General features: G+C 44.7%; 1 protein-coding gene across 1 annotated transcript; it reads left to right on the forward strand.

Moving 5' to 3' along the window:
• The first annotated feature begins 1,889 nt into the window (after window positions 1-1,889).
• Window positions 1,890-21,056, forward strand: LOC135317063 (germ cell-less protein-like 1). The gene is made up of 13 exons (XM_064472635.1): window positions 1,890-1,975; window positions 5,607-5,703; window positions 6,530-6,627; window positions 7,120-7,232; window positions 7,983-8,048; window positions 8,217-8,301; window positions 8,534-8,624; window positions 9,106-9,246; window positions 13,855-13,924; window positions 18,411-18,486; window positions 19,382-19,527; window positions 19,768-19,855; window positions 20,566-21,056. Exons 2-13 carry the CDS (start codon window positions 5,625-5,627, stop codon window positions 20,692-20,694), a joined length of 1,182 nt encoding a protein of 393 aa, XP_064328705.1. The 5' UTR covers window positions 1,890-1,975; window positions 5,607-5,624; the 3' UTR covers window positions 20,695-21,056.
• Window positions 21,057-21,586: the final 530 nt, after the last annotated feature.

Genomic DNA, 21,586 nt, shown 5'->3' on the forward strand with positions numbered 1-21,586 from the left:
TTGTTCCGCATGAAGGTAAATAGGAATGATTTTTCTTGTTCCGTGTGCTGCTTTTGAGAGTTTTAATTTGAATTAAGTGTCTTACTTGAGTTATTTGTGGGTTTTTAACTCCCCACAGGATGGCTTAATCCAGTAATGTGATGAAACAATGAGGAAACTGTGTGTGGTTATTACAATTCAGCAGGGGACATACGGGTTAGGCTCTGGGAAGAAACGGTAAGAATTCCTTTCTAATTAAAAGTGTGGATTTATAAGCAGTGAGATAATGCCCAGGTTAGGTTGGTGGTTTTCTGTTTGTGGTTTCTTTGGTTTGGTTTTTGGTTTTGTTCTTTTTTTTTTTCCTAAATGTATGTGGCTTGGGCTCTGCTTGTTCTGTTTAGTTTTTGGGTTTCTACTATAACCAGTTACCTTAAATTTGGTGTAGATTCTGGTCGATTGATCAGCCTGTGCTGTGAATGAATTAATTACTAACGTACACTAGTAAAGACAATATATTTGGTCTTCAGCGTGACAGTGAAACAATACTTGCCATCATTGACTCTTTTATCTCAAAGCTGCTTTAATATTCAGTACTTGAGCTTGAGTTTATCTTAATTAGGAGGGGTAATTAGACATTTTGGAGCAGAATGCTGAGGTTAGTGCTAGCTGCTTCCTTCTGCTGAGAATTAGTGTGTTCTCAGGGCTTTTTGTGGCATTAACAGCACTAGGAATATAGCTTTCACTCTTCCCTGAGAGACACTAAATGCAACTTTAAGAGTTACAGAAAATTTTGGAAAGTGTTATGGTAAAGTTCATGTTTTTGAAAGAACTCCCCTTCATACTTCTATGCATTCATGTCTTGGGCACGTTAAAGCAGTATTTCAGAATCACGCGGTACATAACCAGGCTTTGTGAGCCTGAGCAACTGTGCTTGAATGTCGAGATATGTAAGAAAAAAAGGAAGGTACTAATTCCTTGCTTTTAATCTAGGTGCCTGGAATGGCTCTTGAATAGCCTGATGCCTCACCAGAGTGTGGCGCTCTTCAAAGACCTCAGGTATTCAGGCGTCAGTTAACTGTCAGTGGTGAAGTACAGTTTCTTCCAACGCGTGCCGCTCGCTCAACACGACTTTCTAGGCTATTGACGGTTGCTTGTTACCTAGCTTGCTTTCTTGGTTTTGTCTGTATGTCTCGCAGAATTCTTTGATGACTTGTCTGTTTTAAGCACAAACTCACGATCCCCTAATGCCCTGAGGTGAACGAGTACTCAGCCGATCGGGTTCTTGTGCGCCCTTCCCGGCCTGGCCTGCGCTGGAGTCATTGGGACGATCGGACCGCTCCGGGCGGCCTCCTGAGGGGGCGGCGGCGGCTGGGCCGTCAAGGGGAAGCGCGGCGGTGGCCGCCTCCGAGGGGGCTCCGGGCCGCGGACGTGGCTCTGTCAGGGGCGGGTGGCGGGAAGGGGCTGCGGGGCTGGCGGCGGTCGCGCTGGCCCTGAGGTGGCGCGGCGGGCAGGAGGGGCCGTGAGGGGCGGAGGGGCCCGGCGAGGCCGGGGGCGAGTGAGGGGCTGTGCGGGAAGGGCCCGGGGCGCTCGAGGGCCTAGCCCGGTCTTTGGGGTCTTGTGCGGGAAAGGGAGGGGCGGAGGGGAAGGGCTGCCGCTGTGAGGTTGGTGGGGGGCCAGGGCCAGGGGGGAGTTTCTTGTCTGCTTCGGAAAGGTCCCAGCAGCAGCTGCTGCAGTGAACAAGAGAGGGGAGGTGAGCAACGGCGGGGGGGGGAGGCTGGTCCCTCACGGGGAGGAAAAAAGCCCTTTCCGGTACCTGGTGCTGCCTCTGTAACAGACAAATTTGAAGGAGTGTGTCTCTGTCTTTTTGCATAGGAAACAGCTGAAAAGCACTTCTAAGTATATTTATCAGACTCTGTTTGTAAATGGGGAGAACAGCGATGTCAAAATTTGTGCTCTGGGAGAGGAGTGGAACTTGCATAAGATCTATTTGTGCCAGGTTAAGTGGCTCCTTTCTTCCTCGCAAGAGAAACTGTATTTGTGATGAAAGAATGTCTGGTAAATGGTAAGTGTGACTCAAGACTTTTTTCTTTCCTTTTCTTCCCCTTACATTTCTGACTTATCACTCTCGCTGTGGATGCAAGCAGTTACACAACATGCCTTGTGCCTTTGATAGTAATGTTAGGAAGCGTAGCTGTAGCTTCGTGTTTGAAAAGTTTCTTTGTTTCTGTCCCTTGCAACTTAATTTTGTTTTAATCTCATCATCTTAACCTTGGCCCATCCTTTGTGAAAACAGTCCTGAAAACTGTCTTTTGGTGTCCGGAGGACAGGTTCTTGTTTGCTAAAGAAATGGCTGAGAGTCTCCTGCGATGTTAATATTATTGCAGAGCAAGGAAAGCGCTTCCGGAGTGGATCTGTACAGCACTTGCTGACCCAGTCCAACTTTAGTGTTCTTTGGGACTCAGGGGTAGGAACCTGAAGGGAAGTTGCTGGTGCTGGGTCTCTGTATTTGTTGTGCATCCAAGGACGAAGGCTTCCTTGCTGCTTCCTCGCACAGAAGCTCTGAAAAGAATAAATCCTAGTGCGTACCTACAAAAAAGATGCTGTTTCTTACAAGCGTTTTATTTTGGGCTCGTGTTAGGGTGAAATTCTTTGTAAGACGTCTTGCGCTTTGGGAGTGAAGAGTGCTGTTATCTTTACTGTCTGTTCTCTTTTATTACTTTTCCTGTGACAGAAGTGGGGAGAAACCATGGCTTTGTCTTGAAACGTTTCATTCAGTTGTGCCGTTACCTTTAACGTGGGAGTCTAACCTGGAAAGCAATGTATTTGAAGCGAGAAGAGAAAGTAACATCAGGTACTACACCTGAAAATGTGTGCGCTTCTGTGTTAGCTGTAGTGAAACACAAAATGGTTTTATGTGTTACGAGGTGAAGATGGCACTGGGAGATGCTCAGCAGGTTGAATGCAGCTCCTCTGGTGTAAGAAGGGATGGTATAAGTGAATTCTTGATTTTTGTTGTTGTAGTGTTAAAGCCATGTTTCCAGTATAGGTACAGCAATTGCTTGCATTGGCCACAGCAAGGGAAATTTCACAGAATCACAGGACGATAGGGGTTGGAAGGGACTTCTGGAGGTCATCCCATCCAAACCCCTGCTTGAGCAGGCACACCCAGAGCAGGGGGGGCACAGGACCGCGTCCAGACGGGGTGTGAATGTCTCCAGGGAAGGGACCCCACAGCCTCTCTGGGCAGCCTGTGCCCCTGCTCTGGCACCCGCACAGGGAAGGGGTTTGTCCTCATGTTCAGGTGGAACCTCCCATGTTCCAACTTGTGCCTGTTGCCCCTTGGCCTGTCATTGGGCACCACTGAAAAGAGCCTAGTCCCATCATCGTGACACCCACCCTTTAGATATTTATAAGCATTGATGAGATCCCCCCTCAGTCTTCTCTTCTCCAGGCTGACCAAACCCAGGTCTGTCAGCCTTTCCTCACAAGGGAGATGTTCCAGCTCCTTGGTAGCTCTCCTCTGGACTTGCTCAAGCAGTTCCCTGTCCTTCTTAAACTAGGGGGCCCAGAACTGGATGCAGCACTCCAGATGTGGCCTCACTGGGGCAGAGCAGAGGGGGACAATAACCTCCTCGCCCTGGCCATGCTCCTTTGAATGCAGCCCAGGACACTGTTGGCCTTCGTGGCCCCAAGGGCACGATGCTGGCTCAGGGTCACCTCGCTGCCCCACAGCACTGCCAGGGCCTTCTCAGCAGAGCCGCTCTCCAGCAGGTCCCCCCCAGCCTGTGCTGGTGCGGGGGGTTGTTTCTCCCCAGGGGCAGGACCTTGCGCTTGCTCTTGCTGAATTCCATGAGGTTCCCCTGGGTACAGCTCTCCAGCCTGTCTAGGTCCTGTTTCATTGCTTTCTTGTAGGAAAAAGCCTTTTGCGTGCATCAGAACCTTTTGAAGCGTGTAAAACGCAGGCAGAAAAGTCACTTGCATATAGCCCAAGGTTGATCATAGGCAGCCACCTCTGGATAGAGCAGTGGTTGTGTTTGACCAGGGGGACAGCTGGGAGACACAGCTTTAATTGTCTGCTTGCTTTTAACTTTGTAAAACTGAGGCAGGGTATAAGTGGGTTGGACAGTCAGACTTAACGTTGTGCAGCATAAACAGGGTGGGCACTTTGGTGGTTTGTCCTTAGGCTGTTGTTGGCGACAATGCTTTTAATCGTGGATGTGATTGTGCTGCTGCTCCGTCTCAAGTTCGTGAAGCTAGCCCTTCAAACTTAGTGTGGGTGCACGACTAAAATTGAATATTAAATAGCTTCTGTGGATGCTTTTGAACAGACTCTGAAAATTGCAGTTTTGGTCTGTAGAGGTGTCATTGTACAAGCGATGTTCTTGTGAGATGAAGTTTTGTGGTGAAGTTAACTGTTCTCCTAAGTCAGGTTTCTATTTCAATTTATGCTCTGTCGTTGGAGTGGTGTTTCTCAAGGTAAAATATTTGTGGGTGTTAAAAATAGCTCGCTGTCAATGAAATCACGACTCCTCTGCCTTGTTGAGCATCCTCTCTCAGGATGTATGTTTCTGTTTCCCTAGTCTCTCAAGCTACTGCATTTAGTTTGATAAATGACAGCAAGGTGCTGCTCTACCTGTGAGTGGCAGGTCTGAGAAATGGAGGGTTTCATTTTCTCTGATACTGGTTACTAAAATGATAAATTCTCCTGAAACTGAGGAGTTGGCCTACATGGCAAAGCTAAGGTAGCCTCCTGAGGATCGACAAGATGACTGAGGTCCTGGTTTTAGAGTAGCGTATCGTATGTCATCGTAGTTAGGGGATATGCCAAAGGTATGGAAATATTTATGTAATGAAATAAAATCAGAATTGGATTTCATGTTATGTGCTGCCCTGAGTTGAAATGCTGAGTTAAGAGGTCAGGGCATACGGTGCTGTACAAATAGACTTTATTTTTTTGATCTCTCAGGTAAACTTCAGTGAGTGATAGCACCTCATAATGGGCACATCTGCTGCTGAGAAGGAAAATCATGAATCCTAGTAGAGCAGTATATTTCACTTCATTTGGACGGAAACCTATCAAATTCTAGTTTTATATGCCTTACACTTTATAAGAAAAGGTATATTTCCATAAGTGGTGTATGTGCATGTGTCCTTGGTATGAGACTTACAACCTTGTACATTAATTTGTATGTCTTGCATGCTTTTCTTCCCTCCAGCCCCCCAGTAGCTGAACAGGCATTCCGCGATGCCTGGAGGATTTGTTGTCCACCAGTAACATTAAGGACTTAATTCTTGGACTGGTTATATCCCCATTGGTGGTGTGGTTTGTAGGAAAAGAGTTTGTGTGGCTTTTGTGGCCCTTGAAAGCTCTTTCTTCACTCTGATTGCAGACACGTAGTCCAAACGTCCTAGACGCATTTTCCCTTTCAGAAATAGAGCAACTACAGTTAGTCCTTTCTTGAGTAGGTCAGAGTGGTTTGCATTATGAAAAGTTCCCTTCATAAATTTTGTTCTGCATGAAGGTAAATATTAATGATTTTTTTTTGTTCCGTGTGCTGCTTTTGAGAGCTTTAATTTGCATTAAGTGTCTTACTTGAGTTCTTTTTCTCTCCTCTTCCCTCATGTAGTCAGGCTACTTTTCCAGTATGTTCAGTGGAGCTTGGAAAGAATCTAGCATGAACATCATAGAGTTGGAGATTCCTGACCCAAACATTGATACAGAAGGTAAGTGGGAACCTTTTATTTTAACATAACTTCTACCTTCAGCGTTCAAGCTGAACCTGACAGAAAATTAACTGGAAAAAAAAATTTTTTTAAGGATAATTTTCAAACGAGTAAATAAGAAACTTGAAAGAATGAGTTCTGTGCTCATTCAGTTCTGAGCTTAACTCGGGTCACCAGTAGAGTTGAATTAACTTTTGTACCTCTGAGCTGGGAAGCACAGCTGGAAAGCAACTGCTTGTACTGTTGTTTTGGCATTGGGGCTCTTGGGATCAATATGTGCAACTGTTGTGGAGATCCGAATGTTGGAGTGTGGATCACATCTTCATCTGTCTGGTCTTGAAAAGCTGCCGAGGGGGGGGCTCGCGGGGGACCGATGTGAGTTGGCAGAAAGCTTTGCTATGGTTCCAAGCACCGTGGAGTGAACTGTGAGTTTTGTTTTTCAGAAGAATTACAGAGAAATTTGTAGCATCACAGCAGTATCTCAATGTTACACTAGTGATGAGTTGCAGAGGAGGAGCATGAGATTTCTCTTCTTTTTACCTAGTTTTACTGTCCTGCACGTGGCCCCGTGGCGTGCCTTGGTGGCTGTTTTAAGATGAATATCTTGTTTAAATGGTGCAAGGGGCTGTATTTCATCGGTGACTGCCATGTTTTGTGTATTCTGTTTATGTGCGTGTGCTTGAGGTGGTAAATACCAGTTTTTTATCCTGAGCAAGCAGGAGTGAAGAGAATGTGTGAGTTGCAGTGGTTTGGTTATATTTAAGGATTCTTTTAGTTATCCGAGCTCGTATGTCCTGTCTTAGTTTGACACTTGTACTCTTTTCAGCTCTACAGGTGGCTTTTGGCTCGCTGTACAGAGATGATGTATTAATAAAACCCAGTCGAGTAGTTGCCCTTTTAGCAGCAGCCTGCATGCTGCAGCTTGTAAGTAATAAATGTGCAATATTTTTATGCTTTCTTTTCAGCTAAAGGTAACTGTTCGTAACATAGTCACGCACACGTATTGTTTCACCTGGAGAAATAAATAATCTTTTCGTACAAAGTGGGAAAAAGCCCCAAACGTAACACAGTGGTTCTATTTCAAAATAGCATGGCTTAGATTCAGTTGTAATGTTAAGCGCCATTTTGAGCATTATATCTAGAAGTAGGCTAAAATAAGTTTTAACAGCTCCTTTGTTCTACCCTGACAGTATTCATTAAGCTTTTCTTTCACGTGATATATCCTTAAGAAAAAGCTGTTTTTCTGAGGAACATTGATTGGTTTGTGTGTTCTGGATAGAGTGGCAGAGGTCACTGTAGCACGTGTGACTCTGGTAATTGTTCAGGCATGAAAACTTGTATGAACTGCACAATCTTTGAAACCTCAGTTAGGAAATAAAAACTTTGAATATTTGTGGGTTTTTTTCTTCCCCGCAGGATGACTTAATCCAGCAATGTGGTGAAACAATGAAGGAAACCATTAATGCAGAAACTGTGTGTGGTTATTACAATTCAGCGGCAACATATGGGTTAGACTCTGTGAAGAAAAAGTAAGAATTACTTTCTCTGAGCTGCTTTGTACGTTGCTAATTAGAAGTGTGAATTTATGAATGGTGAGATAATGTCCAGTTAGGTTGGTGGTTTTTTTGTTGTTTGGTTTTTAATTTTTTTTTTAAAGGTATCTGGCTTGGGCTCTGCTTGTTCTGTTTAGTTTTCAGGTTTCTACTATAACCAGTTACCTTAAATTTGGTGTAGATTCTGGTCGATTGATCGGCCTGTGCTGTGAATGAATTAATTACTAACGTACACTAGTAAAGACAATATATTTGGTCTTCAGCGTGACAGTGAAACAATACTTGCCATCATTGACTCTTTTATCTCAAAGCTGCTTTAATATTCAGTACTTGAGCTTGAGTTTATCTTAATTAGGAGGGGTAATTAGACATTTTGGAGCAGAATGCTGAGGTTAGTGCTAGCTGCTTCCTTCTGCTGAGAATTAGTGTGTTCTCAGGGCTTTTTGTGGCATTAACAGTACTAGGAATATAGCTTTCACTCTTCCCTGAGAGACACTAAATGCAACTTTAAGAGTTACAGAAAATTTTGGAAAGTGTTATGGTAAAGTTCATGTTTTTGAAAGAACTCCCCTTCATACTTCTATGCATTCATGTCTTGGGCACGTTAAAGCAGTATTTCAGAATCACGCGGTACATAACCAGGCTTTGTGAGCCTGAGCAACTGTGCTTGAATGTCGAGATATGTAAGAAAAAAAGGAAGGTACTAATTCCTTGCTTTTAATCTAGGTGCCTGGAATGGCTCTTGAATAACCTGATGCCTCACCAGAGTGTGGCGCTCTTCAAAGACCTCAGGTATTCAGGCGTCAGTTAACTGTCAGTGGTGAAGTACAGTTTCTTCCAAAGCGTGCAGCTCGCTCAACACGACTTTCTAGGCTATTGACGGTTGCTTGTTACCTAGCTTGCTTTCTTGGTTTTGTCTGTATGTCTCGCAGAATTCTTTGATGACTTGTCTTTTTTCAGCATAAACCTCATGAAACAGCTGATTAGTTCTTCTGACCTACTTGTAGTGCAAGTGGAAATGGATGTGTACACCGCTCTCAAAAAGGTACTTGGCGAAGGGTTGGGCTGGGGCTTTATGAAGTTGAACTCCAGAGTAGTAGCTGATTTGTAGCACAATGAGAATTTTAACCTCTTTGGTATTTCCTGGAAGCATCTAAGAGAGTATCAGAATCTTTGTAGGAATTAATGCATTATGAAAAAGCGCTGTTAATAACGCATGTATTACTGTTTTGAAGACTTCTTCAGTTAACTCACTAGAGTTTGTTTATTTTCCCTAGTGGATGTTCCTCCAGCTAGTGCCTACTTGGAATGGGTCTTTGAAACAACTCTTAACCGAAGCTGATGCGTGGTTTGCCAGGCGCAGGAGAGGTAGGATTAATTGGCATGGCCTTGGGTTGTGGAAGAGGCTGGTCAGAAGTAAAATACGATAGTCTTCCTCCACTTCCCAACTTTCTCCTCTTCTCTCTGGGAAGGCTGGCCTCTGCCAGCAGTCCCCGGGATCAGGGTCTTAGCACCGATAGCCTTTTCACTGTTTTGTCCACATGTTTCAAGTGAGCAGACATGGTCGCTAGTTTTGCTTCGTTGCTTCTGCTGCTGTTCAGTTAGGATAAGATTTTGTTGCCTTCTCACTAGAAGGCACGTGTGTGTTTCCAAAGAGGAAATGTTTGGTCTAACAGTTCTGCCAAAAGGGTTTGAGTGTAAGTAATTTCTTGGGTTTAGCTCCAAAAGATGGTTTGCTTGTCCATAAAAACTTTCTGTGCTTAATAAAGTAAACCTCAATGTCAAATACAAATAGGCTCTGGAAAATATTTAGAAAACCAACTTGTAATACCAGTGCTCCGTCTTGCAGATTTTGAGGATGACGTTGCCTTCCTGGAATCGGAACAGGGGAATGCGTTCCTGTCGGTGTTCACACACTTGAGATTACAGTATATCATCAGTGACTTGGCGTCAGCCAGAATTATTGAGAGAGATTCCCTAATGCCCTCAGGTGAGCGAGTACTCAGCTGATCGAGTTCTGTGTGCCTTTCCTAGCCTGGCCTGTGATAGAGTCATTGGGAAGATCGAGGTGTATTTGCTGGTCTTATCACTTGCGTGTTTATCTCCAATGTCTGAATTGCGGCTGAAGATTCAGCAGAAGTTGAACATTAAATTTACATGCATGAAAGTCTTAAAAGACAGACACGTAGGTGTGTTAAGCGTTTGTTGATCAGTCAGTTTATCAAAATACTTTATAATCAGTACATGGTAGGTTATCTGTGTTTAAATGACCCCTGAGTCCCAGGCATGCAAAAAAACTGCTGAGAGAGCAAAATTTGCTGCGACTCAACTGTTTTGTAGCCATTATCTTTGTACAAAGAGCTGGGTAGTTTTTGCTGGGATTTGGAGTAATACCTGAAAATGAAAACCAAAAGCACAAGGTGCTGTGAACTCGTCTCCCCTCCTCAAAGACAAGCATTATTTACTGACAGGTATTTCGGGTGTTTTTGGAGGAGATGGGATAATGACGTATTCTGCTCTTGTCCTTTTAATTGCATTTTGCATACATCCTCCTTCTAGGTCCTGGTGCTTTTTTGAAGCCCGTAGAGTGAAATGCCATTTAATGTGTTATAGATCACTGCTATTAATGTTACAGTATCACTGAAAGATAAGAAGCCGCATTCTCATCTTTGCTTTGTTCTTTGCTTGGAAGCTGTGTAAACTTGGCTGCTGAGAGATGAGTGAAACTGGAGATGAGTAACCCCGTTGGGCTCTCACTTGAAAGTGTTTTTCCACCATCGTTCATATCTTTTATCATGTGAAACACCTGCCCCTCCTCCTTTTTCCTTTTTGTTTTTATTTATATATTATTATTTATTTTTCCCCTCCCCAGAGTGAGTTGTGCTCATTGTAACAGTGTTTGGACTTCCCCTGCTCTGCCTCTGGATCTGGCTCCTGGTGTCCTAGCTCCATATTTCACTCTGTTCGGTCTTTCCTTATTGTAGTTGAATCTTAGCATTGAATTTTGCATCTTGACTCTCTGACAGTTTTTTCCCTAGCTCTCATGTACACAGCATTGATTCTTTTTTCTATATCTGTCCCCAGCACAACTATCCATCCGTCCGTGTCCCTGCGATGTCCGTTTAGCAATGTAATTGCCAAATGTGAATTAAGACTGCTTTTATTGATCTGTTCATCACTCTTATTTGCAACTTCTTGACAACTGTGTTCTTGCCATCTGTCTGTACTTGTAGCCTTCGGGGTCGCTTTGGGCTCTTGCCATACATAACTCTTTAACCTGTCCTTGAGTTACACCGCTGCCTTCCTCTAAAATTAATTTTTTTTTTCCATCTCACATTGGCTTTTTCCTTCATGCTGCCATAGATGTCAACACAATAATGGTCCAATATCAGAGGAGACTTGTTGGGATATTTTTCTTGAAGCCTGCTAGCCTGGTCAAACTGTTAGATGCTTTTAAAACACTTGCCTTGCCATTAAGGTGATGTAGTGAGCGTTACTTTAGTTTGCCTTCCTTGTGCTGCCGTATCCTGTCTCTGCTAGAAATAATGGGTTTTTTTTGTAGCTGAATTCAGCTTTTTGTAGCTGAATGTCTCAATAACGCTGAGCACCTCTTTCTCACACTTTGAAATGTTCAAAGAATGCCGCTATCAGAAGCTGAATTAGGACTTTCTGATAGGGGGTAGCTGTGGGGAGGGAGTAGGGTCCTTCCCTCCCTAGAAATCTGTCCCTCTCTTGAGTGAAAGTGAACCGTTACCACTGCTGAAATGCACTGGCTTTCCCTGCTCTCGCTTCTGGCTTTGATTAATACCTTCATAGACGGAGAAGAGACTGTCTTCCTCACTAGATCTGGCAAAGTCAAATACGAAGGAACTCGGTTATCCTGTGCTCACAACGTCTATTTAAAAGTGTCCTTGGAACAGCAGGTGGAGGCAGTGTGTCGTAGACCGCTGCGTCGAGCTGAGGTGGAGCTTGGGTGAATGGTTTGGTCGGTTATGACCGGTAGATGGGGCAGGGTTTGACCTCGAGCAAGTGATAACAGTTTATACTATGCATAAATCCTAGAAGAACAGATCCGATCGTGGATAGGTGGTATTTTAGATGCTTAAGTGATGTATAAAGTCAGTATAATCCATCTGGCGATTAACATTGGTGCGGATGGTAATCATAGTGCAAAGGCATCTTCATTCTGTATTAAAAAATAAGGTAACTGTGGGTGAGTGACCCTTTAGATCCTTAATTGAAAGATGACAGAGGAGAACTATGGATTATTTTCATGTCAAGTGGCTGTGTCAGCATGTGAATAAGATGTTGCAAACCAGACATTTGCCAGTACTGTGCTTGGTTTCCTTCTCTTAACGTTGCTGTTTGTTATCGCTTACCAGAACTGCGACGGGCAGCCTTTTCTTAGTGTTCTTCAGCGGACAGATTTTGTGTCTGTGCTCAAACCCAGCAGCCTTCTGCCTACATACGTCAGAGGAAGAATGTTCTTACATTGTTACGAGATTAATTGCAACTTTGAGGCTGGTTTGCCTGTGCTTATTGAAAAAGAATGTGCTCTACCACTGATAATGAATTTAAAAAAAAGGAAAAAAACCCCAAACTTGAATTCCAAGGGAACTGGGAGAGCAGGGAGGGAAGAGCAGCGTGATGTGGAGACCTCTACAGGTGTAATGAAGTGTAAGTGAAGAGGTTAATACTGGATGGCCCTTGTAATCTGTTGGTGGTGGTGTGTAGCCAAAAGCTGTGTTAAGATCAGGAACTTTTGCTCGTCCTTTAAAAGGAGGCTTGGATAAATATTGGTGGTGCCCTTTTGAACTGATGCTGCCAGCATCCAGTGTCTGAGGTGATTGCATCGTACCCAAGAGAGCCTTGAAACATGGAAATTGCTGGGCAGTTTGTATTGTGGTGTAAGCCTTTTAGATTATTCTAGATGAAATAGTTCTCAGGGAGGTATAAAGAAGGCGACCATGTTGAAGAGTTGAAAGAAATGGTGTAACACTTCCTGAGCAGTATTTTTCCTCTTAACCTTTACAGATTAACAGGTGAACTACAGTTGAAATATGGTGTATGACATAGGTTCATATACAAAAATAGCGAAGATGCTCTGTCTCCTGATTGTGTTTTTGTTTTTTTCCTCCTAGCACATCCATTCTCTGTTCCTCACCTGTGCACTTTTCCTTAAATCATTGTAATGCTTTCTGTTGCGCTCTGGTGAATTCCCATTTTGGTCCTATCGCAGCCTGAATCTTAACTCGGGAGTCAGTAGGGCAAGGGCTGGTTTTATGTTTTGAATCTGGGACTCTGAAGGCGATCTCAGCACTGTGATCTCACCCTTCTGTCACCCTCAGCAGCAACCAACCTGTTTTGTTTTCCTGCTAACGGTGGTTCTCGCCGCTCCTGCCATCCCAGTCCATTCCTCCCTAGAGTTTGTTCTCATCTGAGACCTTGCGGACTTGCCGCTGTTCATTAGCTTGACTGAAAAGAACTTACGTGCTGGGCTTTTGGCTGCTTCTGATCCCTTCTGCATAACTGCCTTAGCAGCTGTTAGGTTTTGTTCTGCTGTATCTCTTGGTTGCAGCTGTTAAATTAATACAGCTGACAGAATCTTCGCAGAATCACAGAGTGGTGGGGGTTGGAAGGGCCCTCTGGAGCTCACCCCGTCCCACCCCCTGCTGGAGCAGGCACCCCCAGAGCAGGGGGGGCACAGGACCGCGTCCAGGCGGGGGGTGAATGTCTCCAGGGAAGGGACCCCACAGCCTCTCTGGGCAGCCTGTGCCCCTGCTCTGGCACCCGCACAGGGAAGGGGTTTGTCCTCATGTTCAGGTGGAACCTCCCATGTTCCAGCTTGTGCCCGTGGCCCCTTGGCCTGGCGTTGGGCACTATTGAAAAGAGCCTAGTCCCATCATCCTGACACCCGCCCTTTAAATACTTATAGGTATTTATGAAATCCCCCCTCAGTCTTCTCTTCTCCAGGCTGAACCAGCACAAGTGTGTCAGCCTTTCCTCACAAGGGAGATGCTCCAGCCCCCTGATCACCTCGGTAGCTCTCCGTACCATCTTCCTGGTGTTCTCAGAGGAAGACATGGCTTATGTTTATTGCTAGTAGGGGACAGCTTCTGTTCTGTTTGTTTTTACCATACCTGTGATAAGGCACTGTTTCCTTTATCTTTTGATTCTGTTTTCCTCTTGTTTAACTTGTGTAGAATTCTGTTGGGGATTCAGAGAGTGGCATCTTCTCCTAAGAGCTTGTTACCCAGCTCCTTGGCTGAACAGAACTTAGCGCACTGAGAAAACATGTTGAGTTGCATCACTTCTGGCAACCGTGGATGCTTGATAAGATGAAAATAGTCCTGAGTTACTCAGTGTTAGCAGTTGATTTTTATCTGAACTGCCTCTTCTGTACCTGCGGCCTGGAGCTGAATCACACACGTGCGTTATCAGGTGGTGGGTTTGCACAGGCCGTCCAGTTAATAAGTGTAACCTTATTATTGCAATGTGATTTTATTTCTATATTTCAAGTGCCTATGAACACCCCCATTCCCGGCTCCAAAGACGACACCAAGCTTATTTTTTTGTTCTTGTTGTTTTTCAATTTTAGAATGGCTGTCCTCTGTTTACAAACAGCAGTGGCTTGCCGTGCTCAGAGCAGAACAAGGCAATGATATTGGGTAGGTATATTACAGGCTTTCCTTTCTCTCTTTCTTAAACTAGAAAATTTCCTCTCATATAAATTCTGACAAGATGAACTTTTGGAGTTCCAGGTTGTATGGTTCTTAACAGCATCAGCCAATTGAAAACAGCAATGTGGTGGAATTTTTTGAATTCAATATAGTGACTTAGTTAAACATTGGAGAATGGGAAGGGTCACTCCATTACTTGCCTAGAAGAAGTGCACAAAGGAAAATTCAGTTATGCTCAAGTTAGAATGGTTCACAGAGGGATCGTGGATGCAGGGGATAAGCAGGACCCTCCCATTGAGTCACAAGGTTCAGAAGAGATGCCCTTGCTTTCTAAACTCCTTTCAGTGAGGAGCCTAGGCGCGGCTAGGTCCAATCTTAGTCTCAGGCTTGGTCAATGGTTTATGTGAATAGGGATAATATATATATTCACACTGCACACAAACATACCCCCCGAGGTTAACCTGTGAGTAAAAATTATCTTTTTGTGAGTTTCATGAATTACTCACATTTATGTGCTGATATTCATCAGCGCACGGCCGGTGAACCTCGCAAAATCAGGCCTTTGAGTCCTCGCAAAAACGTCAACAGAAGATCCCTCCATCCTTGCAAAACCTACCCTGAGAGGCGTCCCAGCCCACAGGAGATACAGGGTCACGTGGCCGGCTGCGGTGCAGGAGAGCTCAAAAGGTCTCCGTCTTGGATCACTATTTATAGGATTGAGATGATTGGCTTTGGTCAATATTTTACATTCTGGCCACAATTCTGGTACGCAGGTCAGGGGGCAGATGGCCCAGGTGTGGTCAGAGATTGCCTGAGGCCCAGGTCGTTGTGACCAAGATAACAACACAATAGGGCTCACCCTGGGATCTCAGAGGGGTGGGGGGGCTGCACCACCACAGCACTGCACCGCCCTTGAGGAAATGCCATGACGACTGCTATGTTTCTGTGCCCTTTCAGAGATGTACAGGTAGCTGTGCTTAGTGGAACACCCTGACTGGCGTCTGTGCGCATAACGTGTAGTTGGGTTTCTTCAGCCTGTGCCTCACAAGGATCGTCAGTGGTGGCTTGGGCAGCGAGGCATGGTGATTTAACAGATGTGACATGTATGCGCGTGACCACAAACTGTTCCCTTCTGCTTGGTTTTGCCACATTGCATTGAGCCTGACTTGAACCAAAGGCCGTGCAGTCTGTGGCAGCGTTCAGCGGTAGAGTTACAGATCTCCCACCTGCCTTTTGAAGTGAAGAGTGAGTGTTCTCTTGATGTACTTCTGTGGCAGCGAGTGGTTCAGGATTTTCCACCCGGAGGTTTTGACTGGATCGTTAGTGAACGACCAACCACCAATAGACCTATTCTTAAGTACTCATAGCTCTGTCTTGAAACAGCTTACGCTTTAGCCCCAACACCCCGTGGCAGTGGCTTCCGTGGCTTAATTGTGTATTATATAGGAAATATTTCCTTAATCGCTTCCTTTTGGTGTTATGTAAGAGTGTTAAAAATGCCCAAAACTCTGACTTTGGCCTTAAGAGGATCTTTAAGAAGCGGTTCTCTCTGTCAATAGCAGTGCTCCAGAAAACGGAAGAGGTAAAGTACGTCATTATGAATGTCGTCATTTCAGCTCCTAAAGATTAATGTCGGGTGGTCATAGCTTGTTTCTGGGACTGTTGTTTGCTTGGGAAGACTTTTCTTGTAATGCAGTCATGGATGTATCTAACAGTAGGCGAATGTACAGTGCGCATTACCATCTAGCTCATATGGGACCCACAATTAGCATGAAAGCAAGTATTAACATAGTCATCCGAGTTCTTATTCAAGATAAGCCTTGGTATTTGCTTATTTTTGATGTCTTTTGGTAACTCACTGTAATGCAGGGAGAGTGTTTTAACTGTCAGCCGTTAGATACACCTGCTTCTGAAAAAGCAAGCTCTCATACAAAACTGAAGTGCAGATGATGGGGGTCATACCAGCTTTTAAAATGAGCAACTTGCATGTTCAACTCCAGGGCTGATGCTTTCAGTGACTCTTGGAAGGAGCAGAGTATTTTTCCATGTTTTTCTTGCTTGTCTAGTTTTCTTTAGTATGGGATTTTTTTTTTTTTAAACACAGCTAGAAGTGAAAAATCTGAGGCAGAGAAAGTTTACTGAACAGTAGACATCCGCCCGAATCTCTTATTATGGCATTTATTGCCAAGGTCTTTCGCTGATGGAAATGGCCCACTTATTAGTGGGTGAGATGTAGTGTTTCTTCTCAATATGTTTTTGCTTCTAACTTTGGTAGTTTACAAGCTTAATGGTTCAAGGTGGCATCCAGGTTGCTGTTTGTTTTGTAGTCAATAATGGCCTGATTGTCTCTGAACAGGGTGTTCTCTGGAGTCATGTGGGAGGGAGATGGGGGGTGCACGCACATGCGTGCACGGAGGGCTTCCCTGGAGTCGTGTGCAGTTCAATTGTTCTGTCGCTAGTCCACAGCACGCAATCTCTGAGATGATGTTTGAAATCCTGAGACCACTTCTCTGTCTTCTACTGGCAAGCCGTACTGCCACCCTGCAGTGAGATGCCTGTGGTCCGTAACTCATGTCTTAGAAGGGAAGACATGAAACTGTTCCTTTGTATTAAAGCAAATATTTTGGATGTTGGACCAACCGGTAGCTGAAAGAAAAGAATTAGGGTTTTATAAGACCATCCTTTGATCCAGATCTGCTGCCCTTCCTCTCGCACTTACTGCCTGTATCAGTATCTTAACACGTTTTTTCCTTAGAGATAAGGATGCAAACTCAGTCAAGCCGAGTGAAATGTGAGGTCTGACTCCCAGTGAGCTGAAGTAAGGCTCTATTTTCATATCCCACCTGGAGCAGAGCGTAATTGCACCCGCTTATTCTAGGGCTGCCAGCATGGAAATTACATTGCTTTGAAACATGTGATGTGGTTTGCTCTTTTGATAACTTCAGAGAGGAGGAGAAAATGTTTCTCTCCTTGTTTATGTAGTTTGCATTTAAAAGGACTAAACATTTTCCTCACTCCAGAATTTGGGAATTTTTTAGTGTAATACTGGAGTTTGTGACTTTGAACTGTAGCTGCTCAAGGTTTACTTGTTGTGCTAAAGTGGATCGCTGCTTTTTTTAATTAAACATGTGTTCTGTGGCAGATGCGAGAGAGATCTTTCAAGTCCATGACTGGAGTCATTTCTATTCTAATGGTCTCTTTGGTGGTGTTTAAGAAGGAAATAGGATAACTTGACTGTTCGCTAAGCACGTGGTAGGCCAGCGTAAGCGGTTACAGCTGGAAGTTTTGCATCTTCTGAGGCTGCTCAAGGAATTGCGAGGGGGGAATGTTACCGTCTCTCTGACATTATGTACTAATGTTTGTGAAAGTTGTCACTAATTAAACAGAAATGAACCTTTTATCACCATTACTGAATTTGGGTCAGCTACGTAAGCAGTTCAGCTAGAAGGTGTGTAGAAAGCACGTGGGAGGTTCTTGGATGAGTTTGGTTAGCATGATTAGCGTGTTTGCTTAACTTAATCATAAAATACTTAAGCGTCCAGGACTGGTTTTTACAGAAACGGGGCAAAAAGACCACAGACCGAGCTTGTTCGTAAAAGGCATAGCCACAAGCTCTTGCGGTGTTTGTACAGTAGGAAGAGAAGAGGTGCAGCGTTTCTTCTTGCTTGTGGAGCTTGAAGTGTGTTGTTTGGTAGTGCGGGTTCATAATTTAACGTGGGGGTGGTGGTGGGGGTTGCCTTTCATTGCGATTTATGCTACTCACTTCAAGCGTTTGTCCTCAGTGTAACTTGAAGACTTTCTGGCAATGGTTGCTTATTTGGTTAACGATGTCATCGTGTCTAAAGTTAAGTGAGTAACATACCTCTGGAAAACTGGGCCTGATTTTACTCATGCCGGCTCTGCAAGGTTTCTCTATGTGCCGAAGCGGCAGTGGAAACTGTTGGGTGAAACAAGTTCATATTGGTGTAGGATGCCAGAACCAAGAGCTCGTGGCACTTGGTGGTCGCTGGGGGTAAACTTTTTTCCAGCCGCTTGAGAAATCTTTGAGTGTCGCTCTGGGTGCCGCTTCATAGCGCTGCTATTTTGCAGAGTCCTGCAGCTGTTCCTCAGCAGCAGCACTCGTTGATGTTTGTGCCTAGTAAGTCGGGACTACCGTGTTTAAAATGGACTTGGTTCTTTTAGGAGGATTGGGGAATGCATGTCATTGCAACGGCTATTATATCCATACCTGGAAAGGTTCTCTGGTAAAAGTCCTACCTACCGAGGCTTATATTGCAGTTTTGTAGAGTAGTCGGATGTTCACGGGATGATTCGGGTTGGAAGGGACCCTGGCAGGTCATCTAGTCTAACCTGGGCACAGAGAAGGGTCAGCTGTGTGCTCAGACCGGTTTACTGGGGTCTGTTCAGCTCTTCCACGTTAAAGTACCGTACAAAGCTGTTTAAGTATCCTTAAAGATGCCCTTTTTTTTTGTAGGCCTCAGGAAGTAAATAAAGAGGAACTGGAAGGAAACAGCATGAGGTGTGGTCGAAAACTTGCAGAGGGTGGCCATGTAAGTACGGCACGTGGCTACGTCTGTGCGCAGCTGACACGTCTTAGACGTGCTAGGTATTTTCAAAACACGTTGGTCTTAATTGTCAAACTGCATCAAAAAGAGGTAACGGAGATGCTACGTTAAAGAAATTATTTTATTCTCCCTAGAAGGATGAAAAGGCTTGCTGTCTTTGAGATGAATAAGGAGTTAGTGACTTAATTGTGCTCTGGCACTGCAAGCAAGCCCGTGTTTGGAAAAACCTCTGTTGCATGAAAGGAGGGAATGTAGCCATGACTTATCATCGGAGACGTGTAAAATACATTCAGTTAAAATAAAGCTCTGATCACTGATGTCCCTTTCTTTTTAACTGGAAAAGGAAGCTTTCCAGATAAACTGTGTAACAGCCACAGCCAGAACCCCGCTGTGTTCCGTGTACGTCTGTGTGTCTTTAGGTAGCAGGTCCTGTGAGAGCACAGGAGACATGAATATTTTCTTCCCCACTGAAGTCACTTAACATGAGGCTGTTGTACTCCGAGGAGCACTTTAAGCACAAATGGGGTGTGTAGTTAAGTGCTGCTCAGACATACAGCAGCAGGTACCAGGATGCAGAACTATTTTAGATCTGCTTGTGTGAAATGTATTTCCGTATGTTTGGAAGGCAGCTGACTCGAAGCTTGTCTCGTGTACTCGTCTGCCTGCAAAGGCTGGCCGCTACAGTGAGTGGTTGCCTACCAGGGCGTCTTATGTCTCAAAGAGGTGTTGGCAAGGATCCTTGAATCCACCAGACATCTCTGTAGCCGAGAATCCCGGTCCCAAGTTTGAGCTGTTGGAGAAGCGGCACTTCTCATTTGTGTTGTGGCCAGTGCTCAGAGGGGCTGGTTTGTTTCTGTGTTTTTTAACTTGTGCTCTTCAGTACTGCTGGCGGTGGACTGGGTTCAACTTTGGCTTTGACCTTCTTGTCACTTATACAAATGGTTACATCATTTTCAAGCGGAATACGCTGGATCAGCCGTGCAGTGGATCAGTCAGTCTGCAGCCTCGGAGAAACATAGCCTTCAGGTAAATAATCACCAAGGAGGCAGAGCCTGTGGCGTGTGCTAAGATCTCCTACTGTAACTAAGTCTTTCCATCTGATGGATCCATTCTTTTGGATCCAAGTTTAACTCATCCCTTGCATTAAATTTTGTTGCCACCAGGTTAGTTATGTTTGAAAATGCCATTCTGTCTCCTTGGGACAAACTCTTTGTGCCGGAAAAACTACGTTATGGGAAACTAATTTAACTGTTGTTGTGTCCCTAGGTTACGTGTAACCTCTTTTGATAGCAGCGGGAAAGTTACTTTCAGTAGAACAACAGGATATCAGATTCTAACCTTTCAGAAGGACCAGGTATGTTTGGAGACTGCTTGCCTTCCCAGACTTCCAGCACTGGTGAGATTACCCATCTGAATAGTATGTCCATCAGGCTCCTGCTCATTTAGAGGCAAACTTGGAGCTTGTTTGAAGACTCTGTTGCGTTGTAAGCTGAAGAGTTAAAAGAATCCCTGCCTGTTGTTCAAGGGTGGTATTCATTGCTCTGTTAAACAAAGACCCAAAAGCCTCAGAGAGGAGTGGAGTTTATTAAGAGAATGTGCCCATTTCCACCCTCTGTGACAGCAGAATTCAGTAAGGAATGTGAAAGACTTGATCATCAAGTGTCTTAAGTGCTAATCAGCAGTGATATGTATGTGGTGGGTACATAGAGACTTTCTCCCTGCAAATGCAGAAAATCCCTCTTTATCTCCAATGTGCTTGAAGGTAAAGTTTGCTCAGCCGTTTCTCACAGTTCTGTTTCCTCTGATGCAGAAGGGTCGGCAGCCCTGGGGCAAGGGCTGTAAGCAATTTCAGAATAGCTTGTCAGTGTTAGTATTACAAAACACCTGCTGAAGGTGAAGGTGAATTACTGTCTTGAGGTTTTTTATCTCTGCTTTTTGAATACATGTTAATTAAAATGTATAGAAGGACTGTTAGTACCAGTTTCGGTGCTTTTTGATGTACTTCCCTGTAATGGCCTCACTTGCTACGCAAATGCTCAAATGTCCACTGTGTTTGCTTTACAGGAGCAGATAGTGATGAATTTGGACAGAAGCCTCCTGACCTTCCCGCTCTACATCTTCTGTAACTTTTTGTACACATCGCTAGAGAAGACGACCGACAGCGAGGCACTGCCAGATAACTCAGAAACCTGAGACCTCTTTATATATTATATATCTATATATTTTATATATATATATATGGCCTTAGTATACTCCTATGCATATCTGAAAAGATCATCAGAAATTGTGTAGGCCAAAACTAGTTATCCCATATGTTTTTTTAATTTCTGTTCTGCACCTGCAGACAGTAGCCATTCCGTGGTTAAGAAATGTTAGACTTTTTATTTTCCTGGGTGAAAACTGAGCCAAATGGGACAGGGGGAGTTTGTGTGAATGACATCTTACGAACTTTCCTGTCAGATTCTGAGCACGCATTGTAGGACGCGTGGTTTTTGTAGTGTCTTATTTGTTTGTGGGTTGGTTTTTTTTTTTAAATGACTGATCTGTAAATACCAGGTCCGCATTCTGTTTCTTTTGTGGTCAAGTGTAAGAGGTACACTGTATTCATTCTTTCTATATGTTTTAAAATACCCAGCTTTTCGGTAATGCCAGCTTTGGTGCTGGGTTGAGCCACCCCAGGGCTCCTGCGTTGTTCTGAGGGCTCAGCGCCTCCTGTTCAGGACCAGGTCCTGCTCTGCCCTTGCACCCCGCTGGCTCCCGGGGCCACCCACCGCCCCTGCTCACCTGGACAAGCCGTTGCTGCGTGCAGACGCAGCCCTGGCCCGCACACCCCCGCGCACGTGTGCCCTGGCTGCTGGGGAACCGCCACCCTGCAGTGCGACGGGCACGTGGGATACGGAGCAAGAGCTTGCACAAAACTCATCTTGAGAATCATTTTTTGCAGACATTAACGACTCGTTCCCGTGATCTGTGGGTGTCCTGGTCCTACGTTGCCCTCCCTCGCCCTCCCGGCTGTGGAGGGACTGTCAGTGCAAAGAAACAAATCCCTTCCCAGCTTTGGTCCTTGTTCCCAGGACAGGATCAG

This window comes from Phalacrocorax carbo, chromosome 24 (genome assembly GCF_963921805.1).
Source record: "Phalacrocorax carbo chromosome 24, bPhaCar2.1, whole genome shotgun sequence".
NCBI lineage: Eukaryota > Metazoa > Chordata > Aves > Suliformes > Phalacrocoracidae > Phalacrocorax > Phalacrocorax carbo.